The 16211-nt window shown below is 39.5% G+C and overlaps 1 protein-coding gene across 12 annotated transcripts in view; it reads right to left on the bottom strand.

Moving 5' to 3' along the window:
- The window catches only part of LOC139608757 (calcium-activated potassium channel subunit alpha-1a), an 85976-nt gene that overhangs the window by 12660 nt on the left and 57105 nt on the right, over positions 1–16211 (bottom strand). For 5 of the 12 annotated variants that reach the window (XM_071462810.1, XM_071462816.1, XM_071462814.1 and 2 more), the window contains exons 17-21: positions 15955–16041; positions 14344–14420; positions 6073–6166; positions 797–920; positions 189–413 (exon numbers count right to left, since the gene is read on the bottom strand). In XM_071462810.1, the coding sequence (XP_071318911.1) occupies positions 189–413; positions 797–920; positions 6073–6166; positions 14344–14420; positions 15955–16041 (607 nt within the window). Of the gene's footprint in view, positions 1–188; positions 414–796; positions 921–6072; positions 6167–9473; positions 9507–12262; positions 12437–14343; positions 14421–15954; positions 16042–16211 lie in introns of all 12 variants that reach the window. The other 7 variants (XM_071462805.1, XM_071462808.1, XM_071462811.1 and 4 more) reach the window with 3 other exon arrangements.

The following is a 16211-nucleotide window of genomic DNA, read 5'->3' as shown; positions in this document are numbered from 1 at the left end:
TACATACAATTTAAATATTTCCTCATTCCACTGATAAAAAATGGCATTTTGTTTCCCACAAAACACAATTGTTAATGCAAATGAGTTGAACATGAACATAGTCTTTAAAATACAGGATTGTTCATTTTGTCAAACCTGTCATGGTAGTGAAAATAAAGGTCTGAAATGAGTGATTTTACTGTACTCACCGGCAGAATGGAAACTTTAGGAAAGTTGTGAAGAGTCTCCCACTCTCGCTTCAGATACTCAAGGGAGCCGACGAACACGATGTGCTTCAGCTCATGGTAGTGAAAGTTGCTCGCTCTTAGGGGCATGACAAAGTTTCGGAGACCAATAAGTGCTGATTTCACATCTCCAAAGATGCACACAACCACATGACCACTCAGAACAGTCATGGCTGCCTCGCTACGGGTCTGAGAGAGAAAGCAAGAACAAGTGATAAAAAAAAAAAAAAAAAGAAAAAAGATGTTTATGACTGAATGTTGCATGAACTGACTTTTTAAACAAAGGTTAATGCTTTCTCCTCTTTTACTTGCCTGCTCACCCAGTAAAATATATTATGCAGTTTATGACTGCAATAGACTATGAAAGGGATTTGAAAAATGGCATATGTATTAGTACAAGAAATGTTCTATGTACAGGGCCCCCATATACCAAATGACAAGTCAAACACCTCATTAGAGTGTTTAAGTGCCCTGTCAACCTCTGATGGTGCTTTGTGACATGACACATCTGTCACCGGGGAGAAGAGTGTCAGGGAAAAATGACGTGTGCCGCGTAAAGGAGCAGAACCCACCAAGATGACCTTCTCGATGTCTTTGGACGGGCACCAGTGAAACATCCCTGTGGAGTCGTATTTCTTTACATTCTCATCCATGCTCTCAATCTGCTCGTTCCCAGGGATGAGGAGCGGGTCATGTCTGATCAAACAAGAGACGGGAGGGAGGGGATGAAACAATATCATAAGACACCGTGATTGTAGGTTATATGACCTAGTTCTTTGCATTTGACTAATCCTGCGAAATCATAAAGTGATAAACCTGAGAACATCATTCACAGAGTTCACATTCGAGTTTTTTTGTACAGAACCTATTAAAACAAAATTATGAAGTGATTTGTCTGGCTAAAACAAGATTACAAGCGATAATAAAAAAGTAAAATCAGTCACTTAAAGATACAAAAATGAAATACATTAAATTGAGATAAATAAAGTACTAATGATTTAAAAAAAAAAAAAAATTAACCTTTTTAATTATGAAAAACATTCATGAATAGATCATCAAAATATCTAAGGATCTCCAGACAAATCACTCGTATTTGAAAAAAAGTAGCTTTTTTCCTTTTTCCTTCCTGTGCTCATTCCTGTCAGAGACCATCTGCAGAAATGCCAACAACACTGCCATGTCATCCAGCAGAGTGACATCAGCAGCGGCAGCCAGGCGGAAGGAGATGGCAGCAACACACTGCGCTGACTGGCATGAGCACGGAGATGCAATTACGCCCCCTTACTGCATACAGCTTCCGACGTAGTGTGCTGCGCGGTAAAAGCTTTAACAGACCAGACTTTAAATATTTCAGCAATTTGCCCAATCATATTTTCTTTCCAAAGTGAAGGGTATTAATTTTTAAACGGAACTACATAAACTAATCTCACTGAGCACAGTGGTGAGCTTCATCGTACCCAACACTGACCATTAAAGTGGTCTCCAGACATGAGTACCTGCGGTTGTATCACGCTTGTTCTGGTCAGAGTGATACGAGATATATTAAAGATATATTCAAATAATTCTAGATTTTTACCAAAAATATCATATGACTTTCAACCCTTCCCATGTTAAACTGTTATCAGTTTCAAACCCAATTTAATTAATTAAAAAAAAAATTAAAAAATACAATTAAATGAATTAAATGTAATAAATTAATTAAATGAGATTGCACAAAACATAAATCCAAACAAAATACTTTTAAATAAAAAACATGTACATATAAAACATGTATGGAATTTTATCTACAGTCTTTTACTAACAGGAATAATGCATCTAAAGTTCATATCCAACACCAGATGTTAGGTGCATCTACGGTCACTCCAGAACTTGTCAAAAAGTGACCATTTGTCTTTTGAAATTTAACTTTTTCTCTCACACCATGTATGTGAGGCTATTCTTACATTTTTATCTGAGGTATTTAAGTTTGCAAAGCTTTTTGCCCAGAAACATAGTTCTGCGCTGTTTTAAAGTAGAACTACACTCCTGTTGTTCTGTTGTAACCAATGTAACGCATTTCCCATTCACCCATTTTCAGTCTATCAGTCTGTCAACACAGTATGCATTATGAGAAAGGCAGAACACATGAAACATATATGCTGAACAGGTCCCCAGTCTAACACACACATACTGCACCAAGACTCACACATTTACACCTATGGGCGATTAGGGCTTGATAAATGTATGCAAAATTAGGAGTCAAGATTATGTTTTTTCTACATTGTGAACTTTAATCTACTCACAAAACCTCACACATATGAAATAAAAACATCTTATTTTGTTTCGAATTTTAATTACAATTGATTTGCAACAACGGGATTCCACTGATAGTTGATTCCTGATAATATTAAATTACGGCCTAATTTTAAGGTTTCCAGTTTACCTACCCTGCATGTCAAAAAGGCAATGAAAGACAAAGTCGCCACAACCAGCCAACGCGGTCAAACACGACCAGCCACAGAGGTAACTACAGAGCCGTCTGCTGCCCAACACAATTCCCTTTGCACTAAATCAACTTTGTCAGATTCAGATCACAGTTGATGATGTTATCTTCTGAAAACATGGACAGCAGCTCTCTGTCTCTGTCTAAAACCTTTTAAATACTTCAAGTCTTCTCCCCATAAGAAGAGCATCTCTTTATTCCATGTGAGTACTTTAAAAGAATGCTACCTTAAGTAACACGTTAAGTATGCATGAAAGTGTCAGCTGAAACTACCATCCCTCAGGCTCCAAGAGACTGAAGCCAAAAAAGCCTGCCTTTGGGCTTATATACCCCAAGGCAAGACCTGGATGTCCTTTCAAGAATGGAAGTAGTTGGAGAAAGAGATGTCTTTCCTGCCACTTTCTACCTCTCACACTCCAACCTGTCAAAGCAATTTTAATTTGAAAGGACACAGTGTGTGCAAATTAAATTCTGTGGTTGACGGTATGTACATATTATCTTTTAAAGATAGAGAACCTAAACACGCAAGTGCACAATGCAGGAGTGGGAGGATATATCCCTTAGTAAAAGTTGCATCACACACCTTAAAGTCGTTGCCTTTTTTTTGTATGTATGATTAATCCATTCTACTATGATTAACCATCTATAAAATGTCAGAAAATAAGAAATTGCGCATTACATTTTCCAAGACCTTAATAATCCAATTTCTTGTTTTATCTCAGAGAGGACATAAAACAAAATAAAACAGCCAATCCTCACATTTGAGAAGCTTGAAACATTTTTAATAAATCAAGTTGTTGATTAATTTTCTGTAAATAAACTAATCTAATTATTCAGCCATGATTTGTTCACACCAATCAGACTCCATAACTCTTGTTATGTTCTATATCAATCAGCCTCTGCTTGACTCTGAAATGCAAGTTCTAATAAGACTGAAAGCATTTAGTGGTTTTACACCTCGGCTAAATATTTCATCAGAAGTCGAATGTTTCACCACTCACTCAGTGGTGCCGCTGTCACTTCAGTTTGTCCTTGTGGAGATGACTGGTGAGGCAGAGCTCTGCCAGGATAGCTATCGCTCACTGTCAGCCATGACGGCCTGTCACTATCCCGCACTGCCAATTGCCTCAGCGGTGCTGCAGCAGACATGACGTGTATGTCACGGCGCGGTCCGATGTGACCAAACGCGTTGTGACATCCCACAATTAGATGTGTCTTATGACCCATCAAGGAGCCTGTGGAAATGGTGTTAATTTCAGGGAGCTCGTCATTGCTAAGTTCCAGACAGGACGTGTTAGTTTGCTGATACATCTGGAAACAGGAGACAGTTCTGCTCCCACAGCTGATCGCTTCCTTCTTTTGTGGGGTTTGTTTCACTACACAGAGGCGTCTCTGAGTGTCACTTCAGTAAGCGCACTTCTAAACATTCAAAATGATCAGCACCATAATTCCACTACTCTATTCGTAAGATGACACGTTTGACTAGACTTCACACGTCACGACCACAAAACATAAGGCCAGGTGTCTTCTAGAGGCACGTAATGACAGCTGAGAGAGACATAAAGTAGACGCTAGACATGCATATTATGCAGATTTTCTATTTCAGCATCACTGCACTGGCTTACTGTAACGCGAGCAGTGAGGGCAGGCAAAGTCTTTGAAAATCCTCCTCCTCATGCAAACTGACAAAGACTTGATCTTCAAAACCCACAGCCAATCTGTTGATCATTACTTATTTACAAAGGCCTTGAGGCCGCAGGTCCTGTAAAAACACATTTGATATAGTATACACCCAGATGTTTTTTTTCTGTGCTTGTTGCAATGAAGTATCCCTTAGGCTACCGTAGCGAATCCCTCTCCAGCATGTAGGCAGCAGAGACGCTGGATGAAATAACACATCCACCTGTATTGTTCCATGTATTAGCATGGCAAGTAGATGGATTGGTTTGGTGGGATGATATTTAGCTGATGGCTATAGTATTGGAAAACCCTGGTTTTCACTCCCAGGAGTCTGAAAATCACCTGGAGCGATTCAACTTTGACACCACTTTGAACCAAATCAAACAAGGGCAAACGCCCACCTGAAAAAACAAGGGCCATAGATCAAAGAAAAATGCTAAATTATATGTATAAACACTCCTTTTAGATATAATGCTAAGTCATTTTATAACTACAGTAAATTGTTGATCTTTATTGTATCTCAGCAATAAACAATATAGACATTTGAGGATTTAGTGCCAAATAAATAGCAACCAAATTAGCTACAGGAACATAAAGTCATCTGTCAGTTTTAATCCAATTTCTCCTCTACAATTCCACTTTGTCAATGTCAAGCTGCAGACTTCCTTGTTGCCTGCCGTCTTTATAACATTGCACTTAATGACAATGACTATTACTATTATCATCCTTTTAATGGCCTCTTGTTGAATAACAGTGTTATCGCCAGTCAAAATCAATAAGTGCAGTTTTAATTTTACAGGACAAGATAAAAGCAAGGTAGCATTTGAATTTCAATGCCTTTCATTGTGATGATACATATCATCTGTGGCCTTACGTGCTGAAAAGAACTCAGAGGGATCCGACAATAGATGAATAGCCTTGGGCTATCTTTCCTTTAGAGCCTCTCTGACTGCCTGGTGCTGTCATTAGTGCCAGGCCTGTTTAAGAGCGGGAGTCTGTGGGTGTCACACGAAACCTTGTGGCATAGAGCCCTCTGATATGTTTTCCATGAATACACGAGCACAGAAAATGTTCTTTAAGATGTTTTCCAGAATATATACTGTAGAATCTGACTGAAACTGGACTTTTGAACCCAATATCAATATTTGACAGATTTAAAAACCTGAAAATTGATACATCAGCTTATATTTGTTTTTCATTATAACCAAACAAACATTTTTGAAAAGCGTCCTTAAAAAAAAAGTGAAAGTCCACAGAGAATTATCAGCACTGTCAGACTCTACAGTTATCCTCAACTCCACGTAGCATTTTTAGCATCTTTGAACTCATTATCTCGGTTTTATGACCCAACAACTCACTTTTGCTGCTCTCATCAACCTGATTTCCACCAACAGTAGGCAGCTTTTTGCAGCCACAAAACAACTGTAGGCTACCTGCATAGCACCAAATGGTGGGTGTTGTGTTCGCAGTATGCAGTGCTGCCCATAAGTGGTCAAAAATCGGGCTGAATTTAGCCATCAAAGAATTTTAATTAAGATATGTTCTCAGAGGGACATTTTACAGTTGTATAATAAAGTTGCCAGTGCTCTCTGTAGAACATTTTTTTAAGATTAGGGGGAAAAAAGTACAGCATACAAATTAAACACGCCGTCAGACACAGCAGACATGTCACCAGTGATATCCTACCTCATTATTTTGGGTGAGGAGTTTGGAGAGTTCCTCATGCCTCCATTACGTTGCTTTTTTTTGGGCGATAAAGCCAACTGCTGGTCTTCTTCAACTGCAACAAAAGACAGTGGTGTGAGGGTTGGGGGGGGGGGGGGGGGGGGGGTGTCACACATGGACACGCAAAATCCACACATCAGCAAAATAACGAGAAAGCACAATTTGAGGTCAGTGAATTCAAAGAGATAATACGGTCAGAGAGAGACAGAGTGGAAAGTGAGGTCGGGTGAACAAGATGGAGTGGACAGGACATTTTTACTTGTATGCAACGCAAAACAGTCCAATGTTTGCACGATGACGACAGGATACATTAGCACATCATTTGCACAGTTGTGTATGAAGATGCAAACATGCAATTGTGCCATCATCAACCATCATGCCCATTACTAGTCTACTCTGCTAATCCAGAGAATTGCTGCAATTCACATGTGAGCAATTTTATGATTCAGATAACAGAGTCCCGCAAATACCTCAAAGGGAATTAGGATATTTTAACTTTTTTAATCTGTAGTAAAAACAAATTTCTTTAGACCTAGACTTGGATACAGTAGCTTCTCTGTTGGCCACACTAATCACTCACAATCTCATTTAATTAAGGTAATAACCCATAAATATCAAGCATCCAACAACATAAATAAGGCTCCCTTTGTGCCAATACTGAATCCGGTCACGATTGCTGGTCTTTCGTCATCTTGGGAGTGACGCCCTTGGCTCATATAATTAGGTTGGTCCTTGTGCCAGAGTGATCTGTGTACAGCTGAGATGCCCCTTGGACATTGTCTTCATCACTACACAAAACTGAACTGAGCTCTTCATAGCAAATGAATTACAAGTTTTACCCTGGAGTAAAGTAATCAGGCAAATATTTTCATGAGCTAATATAAGTGGCAAGGAAAACAGCTCTGCTCTGTGGCCATCACTGGTAAAATAAACACAAGCAGCAAGAAAAGTGTTTTCGGTAATCGCATTTTAACAGCCATCATTTATACTGGGAATAGCTTGTTACAGGTCATGAAAAATACACTTGGGTATCTTAAAATGATCATCAAGCTGTCGACAGGTTTGGTTTTTTTTTTGTTTTTAAACAAAGACTAGTCTTAAAGATCATGCCCCTCTGCAGATGAATACGAGATTTCAGGCGCTGCTAGCATGTCTAAGAATGACACCATAATGGAAAATGTTGAAGTACAGGGGGGCTTCCAGCGGAGAGAGAAGCTCCAACACACTGGCCCTTCACATCTTGCTTGGCCTGTTCAATATTTAATGTTTCACAGCTGACAGCTGCACACACTGGGTCATTAGTAAGGAATGCTACACATGCAACCACTCCAGCCTGGCAAGCACATGCTTTGGTGGTGCTGTTGTTGAGTACAGGCCTGCCAAACACGCCAGCAGGAGGGGGAGGGGGGAGGTAGCCCTTACAGTGCCTGTAACTGAGTGTGGCGTTATTGGAGTGACTGGGGTGGTATCTGTATTTCACCGGTAGGCTACGTGCCCGCTGGAGCCGGCTGGCCTCTTCTGCCACCCTTGGTCGCCGGCCCACCTGGCCCACGTCCCTGGAGCCCATGAAGCTCAGTCTCAGAGCAGAGGGCTCAGTGGGGAGCAGCAGGCTTCCCTTGCGGTTGTTTACCAATGGGACCGACACAGCAGCAACTCCGCTACAGGGCCCCCTACAGACTTCGGCTGAGCTGTGGTTCAGTTTAGCTGACTTGTATTGATAAGTTGATGACTGGATTAGGGGGCCATCGTTTACTGCTAAATGAAGAGGAGTCAAAATCAGCAGCTGTATAGTTCAATGGGTTATTGTCTATTTTTAAAGGATCATTAGACTCACAAACCCCTAGTCATATGTAGCCATGTTGATTTTATGTGCTTAGGTTTTAAGAAGTGACATTTCAGCCTCCATCCCATTACAGTGGAGGTGAATTAAATTTAATTTGTGGTGCTCACGACACTGAAATATTAGATTTGAGAACTGCACAGAGTATATTTTGTAGATCATCAAGACTATTTAGAACATTGTTTTTGGAGAGACATGTTGCTGTTAAATCTTTTTAAATCTTATTTTTTTTGATGCTGTGAGCATCAACTGTATTGGGTGGAGGCGGAAATCTCAGAGATACATATTTCAAAACATGGGTCCATAAAACTGAAACAATGTCTAGAAATCACAAGGGGGGAGCAAGAAAATGCTTGCATTGTGATTTGGGTGAAGTGGCCCATTAATTCTTCACGTTAACCACAAAATAGGATTTGATTTAAACTGACTTCAATAGGACCTGCAGTGCATATGTTAATAAAACATCTTGTGACTCTTATCATAATTTAAGCACAATCACTGGTTTGGGGGGGTAATTCTTTCTGGCACAAGAATGCTAATAGCTGAATAATTAAAAAACCTCATTTTTATTAAACACCACTTAACCACTTGGTATAGCCACCAATGAAATGTTGGATTTGACATTTACTTTGATATTTATAATAAACATTAATTAATAAATATGCTTTCAGGTGTTCCAGCAATTGTTATGCCACAAGAACAAGAAGGTGACAATGTGAATTAACAACCACTAGCTGCTGTATTCAGTTTATGCCTGATGAGGGAGGAAGGAATTCAGTATCCACTTTACTATTTGAAATATGAAAGCTTACAGCTCCACTGGTGTTATAATGGAGGTAAAATTGGTAAAGATAACATGATCAAATAGACAAAAGGAGGCAGAAGAGCATGGTCCCCTTGCTACAAAAATGGCTGGGAGCTAAAACCGGAGAATAGAGATGATTATTTCAACAGTCAGCTGTCTAGTAGATTATTCTTCCTGCTCCAGACCTCCACTATTCATCTGCCCCATGTCAAACATGCACAGCACTTCTCCAGGATGACACCATTGTGGCACATTTGCTGCCTATCACAAATCCTGTTAAAGTGGATGGCCCACAAGGTGCACACTCCTCTAATGGCTGGACGAGAACTGAGAAAGTATTAGACTAACTCTTACGTGTGACAACTTTTAGATTCCTCCTGTCTGTTCTCTACAAATATGTAAAAATTTAGCAAGTATTTTATATACATTTACATTAAGTGTTTTAGATTTGTACCTTGATTTAATTCATCCACTCTCACAGTGAAGCAGTAGCACCATCTACTGCTGAGCTGTAACTGATACCCAGCACAAACCACGCAGAAACAATTTCCTAATACTTTGCATATGAAATATAATGATGGATGACAAGAGACTGAACAGAGCAGCAAACAGTGGAATCCAGCAGGTTAGAGATAATTCAAGTGGTGATAGCTGAGAATGCACAAGTGGAGGGGTTAGAAACAAATGACAAAAGATAGAATGGAAATCAAAACTTACTTGATTTGATATATCCATTATAGCTATTTTTAGCTGAGAAAAATGCAGAGACAGATGAGAGGTTACAGGGAAGAACACGTTGTAATGAAAGCAAATTATAAATGACAACTGGGAACTGAAGTCTGAGGGATTTCTCTGTAAGGCACTTAAAAAAAATAGGGGTGTGCCTTGAAGACAACATGGATAAAGCAATGAGAAATAAAACAGGGGTCAATTAGGCATATGATTTTCAGTAATGTAGTCAGTAAGCCTAAACAGTGGGTCATTGTCTGTGTTTGTAGGTGGTTACCTGCTGAATATGAAGAGTCACATCTGAGGTGTTAAGTAAGTACTGATTTAGCATTTTGTTTTGATTTCTAGGTTAAAACTGAGCTAAATGTGGTTCAAATTTAAGTTGAGTTAGTTTTTTACATCAAGGTTTAGGGCTGCAACGAATGATTTTTTTCATCAGTGATAAATCTGTTGATTATTTTCTTAATTAATTCATTGTTACGTCAATAATGAAAAATGCTGGTTACAGTTTCATAAAACCAAAGTTGATGTCTTTAAATATCATGTTTTGTCCAATCATCTGTTCAAAACCCCCAAATTATTGATGTACTACTATACAAGATAAATTAACACAGCAAATCATCACAATTACGAAGCTGCAACAAGGAAATGTTTGAAGCCTTTGCTTTAAAAATGTCTTTAAAACAATAAATTGATTGTCAAAATAAATTCAGATTCTGTTATTTCAGCTGTATTAAGGTTACACATAAATGACTATATTTCAACATGAAGCGGGTCCATATTTCAGCACACAATGAAATATAGTCGTTAAAATGCTTTTTAACCTTGACAACTAAGAAATTAAACCAAATTTAGCCTGGTTTTAACCTGGATGTCTAGATGTCTTTTGGTCACTGGGTAGACCTGCATTAACATTTAGTCAGGAGGTATGGATTTCACGGACTTAGAATATTTGACAACACTGTATGTGTTCTCGTTCTTGAGTCTGTAGTATTGTGTTTATTTTTCTCTCTTCTTTCCCAAAATCTGTTTCTCATTCCTCTACACTGCCTGACACAACCTGCATGGACAAATTGGGACTTTGTGAGTCACTTTTTGGAGCTGTGAGTCCCACACATGCTCATTAGTACCTTATTTCAACCCCTTGCTTACAATAAAGGTCATGCATTGAGCTTAAGGCAGGACAGTGACAGCAATGTTCAAACAGGGACCTTGCTGGTCCTGGCATCTGTCGCCTGCAATCGGAGGGCGCGAACAGAGTCACAGGACTAACAGGCTAGCATCTGTCCCGCAACGAGAGAGGAGGAGAGGGGCGGGGGCACTCGGCTGCCTGGTGGTTAGGAACTGTCAGGCTGAGTTTCATGACAACCAGTAGCACTCCAAAAATGAAAATGCAAACATAATTTCCATGTCAGGCCGTATAAGGCCTCGCTCCGCGCATCTCTCGCACTGTGTCGACAGCAACTCCAGAGCTCGGCTCGAGCTTAGCTAGCCAGGCGATGCTCAGAGCACACAGCCCTGGAAGACATGTTGAGGGGTGGAAACGCCCAGAGATGTTCAGCTATACACAGCATGGTCTTTGATCAAGAGACATTCACTAAAACTGTACGACAGACTACAATGTTTCCAGCAAATTGTATTAACGCTCTGCAAACTCAGACACATTCTTCATGCCTTCTGCAATATATCAGTACAACTTAACATCCCCTCTGGCTTTAAAGGGGAATCACACTTGAATTAAGAATTCATCTGCAGCTCAACTCGGTTCAGCACAATTCAGTCAATTCCAATGCGATCCAGCACTGTTTTATTGTCTTCTATTTCTCGTGCTGTCCGACACGATCCGGCTCTACTCCGTTGTATTCTGTTAATCTTATTGAACAATTCAGTCAATATCATGAGACTAAAAACTCTGAAAGCAAGAAACTACAACCGAGAGCTTCTCCATTGACAATGGAGAGATTTTTACCTTCAGTGGTTGTTCAGCCTTTTGGTCTTAATTTAATAAAACCAGTACATTAACCTCAATATGCATGGCTATCCTCAGAATATCCCCTCAGGTGTTCGTAACACCGCCTTTTTTCTTGAATTAATTGTCAGTGGCATTTACGCATACAAATATCTCAAATCCTATCCTGTCCACCCATTTCTGGAGGGTACAGCAGTGAAACATTTTGATTACATGGATCTTAATTGGGTTATTCTTGAAAAGATGAAGTTACCCTCTCCAGTGACATCATTATAGCATCTGCACACTCCTCTCAAAACAAATAATTTGTAGGAAATGCGTGCAAATTCTCCACCAGGATTCCCAAGTTTGAGCGTGCATCAAGGGATTTGTGGTGGAGACACACAGCTGTACATTTTTCTATGGCTTCAGTTGTAATTGCTTGCAAATATGTTGGCGAGGTCACTGGAGGGGGAAGCACACCATTTTTTCAGGGGAGAATTAGTTTTCACACTCTGCAAAAATTTAGCATTAGTGATTGTTGACCTAAGTTAAACTACAGGTCAATTTGAATTCACATTCTCTGATTAAACACCAGCAAACACAGGAAACCAGCATGCTTCACAAGAGCCACAGGTCTCCTCCAAAAGTAGCAACACAGGGGGAAGACTGAAAATCATAAAGCTAAAACACTAAAGCAACATCTATATCCATGACAGTGACGACATAGCTGCTAGAGCTAGACAGCACGCAAGCTAAGGACACACTGCACAGTTGACACAGTGCATGTTACAGACACTGAGGAGCACATGTCATGGCGACAACTTACAGGCACGTAAAGTGGCTGAGCAATCATTAACAGAGACAGCAGAGAGTGGGATGTCGCGTTGAGGGGAGTCCATGTTACAACGAACATTAACCGGCATGCAAGAGCAGTCCCGCTCTGAGCGGCCGCAATCAAAACAACATGCCAGTCTCATTTTCTTGTAGGCGGCCCTCTTGGCTACAGTCATGGGTTCAGACGAGAGGAGAGGAAGAGCAGGTTAATGCTGAGGGTCGTTCTGGAGGAAGAGTGGACAAACGCAAGACAGCGCACAGAGGAAGGCTGCTGCTGGGATGCACAAGATTAACTTTGTCTTAACAGCGTGCAAATGTCAGATTAGGAATTTTGATTTTTTTTCCCCCCACTTTTTGTGGTTTATTCAGTTTGGGTCATTCTTGGGACAAGTGCCCTGAGGTCATGTGATTTTGGAGGCAAAAATGTGACACAACAGAGGGTGGGGTGGGGTCATAAAGTCCTTTCGCAGCAAAAGAAACAATAGTTGTCATGGGTTCTCCACTGACTTCACCCCTCCCCCTCACCTAAACATGACCCTAAAAGCTTATGTTCATTTCATAATTTGGGCATGTGTTATAATTGATACTATGACTCTTATTTGCACTGGCTCCTTTTTCTAACTGAGAATGGAAACTCCAGGACAAGATAACATAAATTTCTCTAATCAAACGGTCAAAGTAAATGTGACAGTGTCTCACATAAATCTGTAACTGCGTCCAGAAAGGACAAAAACAAGTTCAAACTCTTGAGTGAAATAAATTAAAATGACATCCTCAAGTAACATATCTTGCACAACTTTGTTTGTTCCAAAACATCCTTGATGTCAGAAGTTCTGGGAGAAACGGTGCAGTCAAGTCAGTTAATTGTATCATTTTGAGCTTTGTCTAACATGATTTATTCCTTTTATCAAAACAGTTATAATGAAAAACGTTTCTCATTTCTCATCCTGGTGGCTTTCCAGCTGTGCAGGGATGTTGTGTTTGTCAAAGGACTGTGGGGACACCTGGTGGTGATCTGGGGTATCACTGACTCAAGCAGGCATGAATGAAACTTTGAGGATGCTGCAATAGCTGCAAAGGCAGTTTGCTCAACTGTTAATATTTTTGTCTCTCTGGCTCCAAAATAATTGTTGGTTCTCATATTTGTTGAATGAAATTTTTTTTTTCAATTTAAAAGTGTGCACATGATAATGGGGAGGGGATCCAGGCAGCATCAACCATTGTACATGCAACATTTACAGTACAATCAAACAGTTGCTTCAATCAGGGGTAGCAGGTTGTGCTTTCAAACAGGGAAATGAATACACATTACTCACAATATATCACTATAAAGTGAATTTTTAAGAAAAGTGTGCCAAGTTCCCAAGCAGCAGGAAAAGAATACATCAGATGTTAAGATTTAGTGTCAGCTGTAATGGTTCAGACAAACTGTAGGAAATCCAAGTGAAAGAACAACAAAGTGGCACATGATGTTTTTAATGTCTGGAAACACACGATCCATCCAGGTACCTGCAGTCTCTTTGAATGCCTGTTAACATCACAAAGTTATCAATGAACTGTAACAGCACAGACAACTATTATAGAAAAGAAAACATAGCAAACAACTACACAAGCAAACAGACAAAATGCATATTTAGACTGAATTCACAGGTGGTCTTAGAGGAGTTTGGTTTCTCACTTCTCTGTGTATGTATAATATAATTACACGGAAAATGACTGTATACTATTGCAAGTTGTAATTTGGGTGAACGGCCCCTTTAATGAATGCAGCTATTCATGTCATACAGAGGCCGAAACATGTGGTTTTGTGAAGGGAAACTTGGACTGCGCCAGTTTGTTTTGGCTGCAAAAAGAAATCCGATGACCTTTCTCCATGCACAAGTTACAAGGTTTCATGAGGTGAATAATTAATGCAGGAACTAAGTGGTTTGGACACATGGCTATGTAGGTCATGTAAATACACCATCACACTGCTGCACAAATGCTCTCTCAGTACTGTTTCACTCTAGTCTGTGAAGGAATGTTAATGAAGTCAAACAAACTGAGACAACTTGTTCATATGTATTTACTTACATTTCTTGCATCCACATTTCTTTATCCTTTTGGGATCCGTTATGTCATCGTGACAGGCTTTACAGTAAAACAATGCCCTACGGAAGAAGAACAAGAGTCCCATGTAAGAAGACTCTACATGGTCAGATCGATCAGATCAGATTCATTAATTATACCAAGTGGGAAAGTTGCAGTCAGGGGCACAGATAAAAAAAAACAACACAAGTACAATCAATCACACAACACTATAAAAACACATAACAAAGTGAAAACCGGAGCTGATGTCCAAGATGCTAGAAGTATTTATCTTCCCTATGTCTGCAACAAGTATTGGAATATAACTGAGTACATTTACTTAAGTGCTGTACAATTTTGAGGTATTTCATCTTTACTAGCATATTTTTCATTTCATGCTACATCATACTTTATATAATGTATTGTACTTTGTACTCCAATGCATTTATTTGACAGTGAGAGAGATAAAACTACCCAGTGACAGAGGAAATAGTTAGACTAGAACCACCTTAATTTGCTACAACCACCGTAAAATGCTACTTACATATTAATGCATCAGTAGTAATGATAATATAATGTGTCTTTGTTTTTCCTTTTGACAATTACATTTGGCTAACAGTAATACTAATGTGCTTTTACAAGCATTTTTATAGTAGAGTATTCTACTGTTACTTAAAAAGGATCTGAAATCATTCCTCCACCACTGGCTGCAACAAATAGTTTCAGGTCATATCTACAACAGAAACTTTAAATAAAAGTATTTGACGCTTAAAGAAAAAAATGGAGGAACAGGGATGTATTTCATCAAAAAGAATCAGGCTCATTAAACAAATTTAATCCCTGGCATTTGAAAACAAGTCAGGCGAGCATTCGAGGCTTTTGCCAAACACATGAGGTGAAATGTTGGGTGAACCATATCCATGTTAAATGATGTTTTGACATATCATTATGCCCTGCAGTGGGTATCAGGCTGTGTCTTCTTAAATTTACTGAGCCCTCACCACTTATCAGAGGGCACCACTCTCTAATGCCATCCTAACATACATCTGAACTGTCTTTGAATGTTACTCTTGCCTGAGAAAAGAGCAGATACAAGCAAACGGCTAACATCATTATCTAACAACATACTGTCTGACAACCTGTTAAGCTATCTAGCTTGTTGCCAGCACTGGCACACACCACCCAACCCCCCCAAAATAACAAGCAAACATCCCTCCTCAGATACAGCTTCTTCATTTTAGCAAATAACAAAGCCTACATCCAGCTAGTAATACTTAAACCTTAAGGTGTAGTGACACTAGTAACATGTAGCCTAACCTCCACATTTTTTATTTTTCTTCTCCATATATTTTAACCACTTTTTTTTTGTACCTTGATAAAAAGACAATCCAATACTTACACAAATGTCAAAAAACCTCATAAAAATATAGGATTATATAGCTCTACTATGGATTGGATCTGTCTGCCTACAAATCATAAATCACTAGAAGGAATGTGGTTGCTGGTAGATACTGTAAGACATGGTGGCTTTTGCAACAGAGCAGGAAAACACAGAGTTTCCATCAGCGTAGCGACTTTGCTTTTAGACACTCTTTAATCTCAGGCCACATTCATTACCTCTTTACTTCTTTGGCATCGCTTGCAATGAAGAAGCCCAAGGTCCCCTCCTGCATTTTCACATGGTTCCCAGGGTTTATCAGGGTGCTGAGAGAATTTATAGACCAAAGATGTCAGAGCAGAAAGTTATATCACAGATTTTTGCAAGGCTTTGCACTAATCACTGGCAGTGGCACACACTGGCAGGATTAGTTTTTGCAACTCATTTGGCAGCCTAGCCTGTTTATTAAATTAAGTTGATGAAAGTAGATAGTAGT

This window comes from Trachinotus anak, unplaced genomic scaffold (genome assembly GCF_046630095.1).
Source record: "Trachinotus anak isolate AG129_WGS33_773 ecotype Australia unplaced genomic scaffold, CSIRO_AGI_Tana_v1 ptg000025l, whole genome shotgun sequence".
Lineage (NCBI taxonomy): Eukaryota > Metazoa > Chordata > Actinopteri > Carangiformes > Carangidae > Trachinotus > Trachinotus anak.
This window is presented reverse-complemented; position numbering and strand designations above follow the sequence as displayed.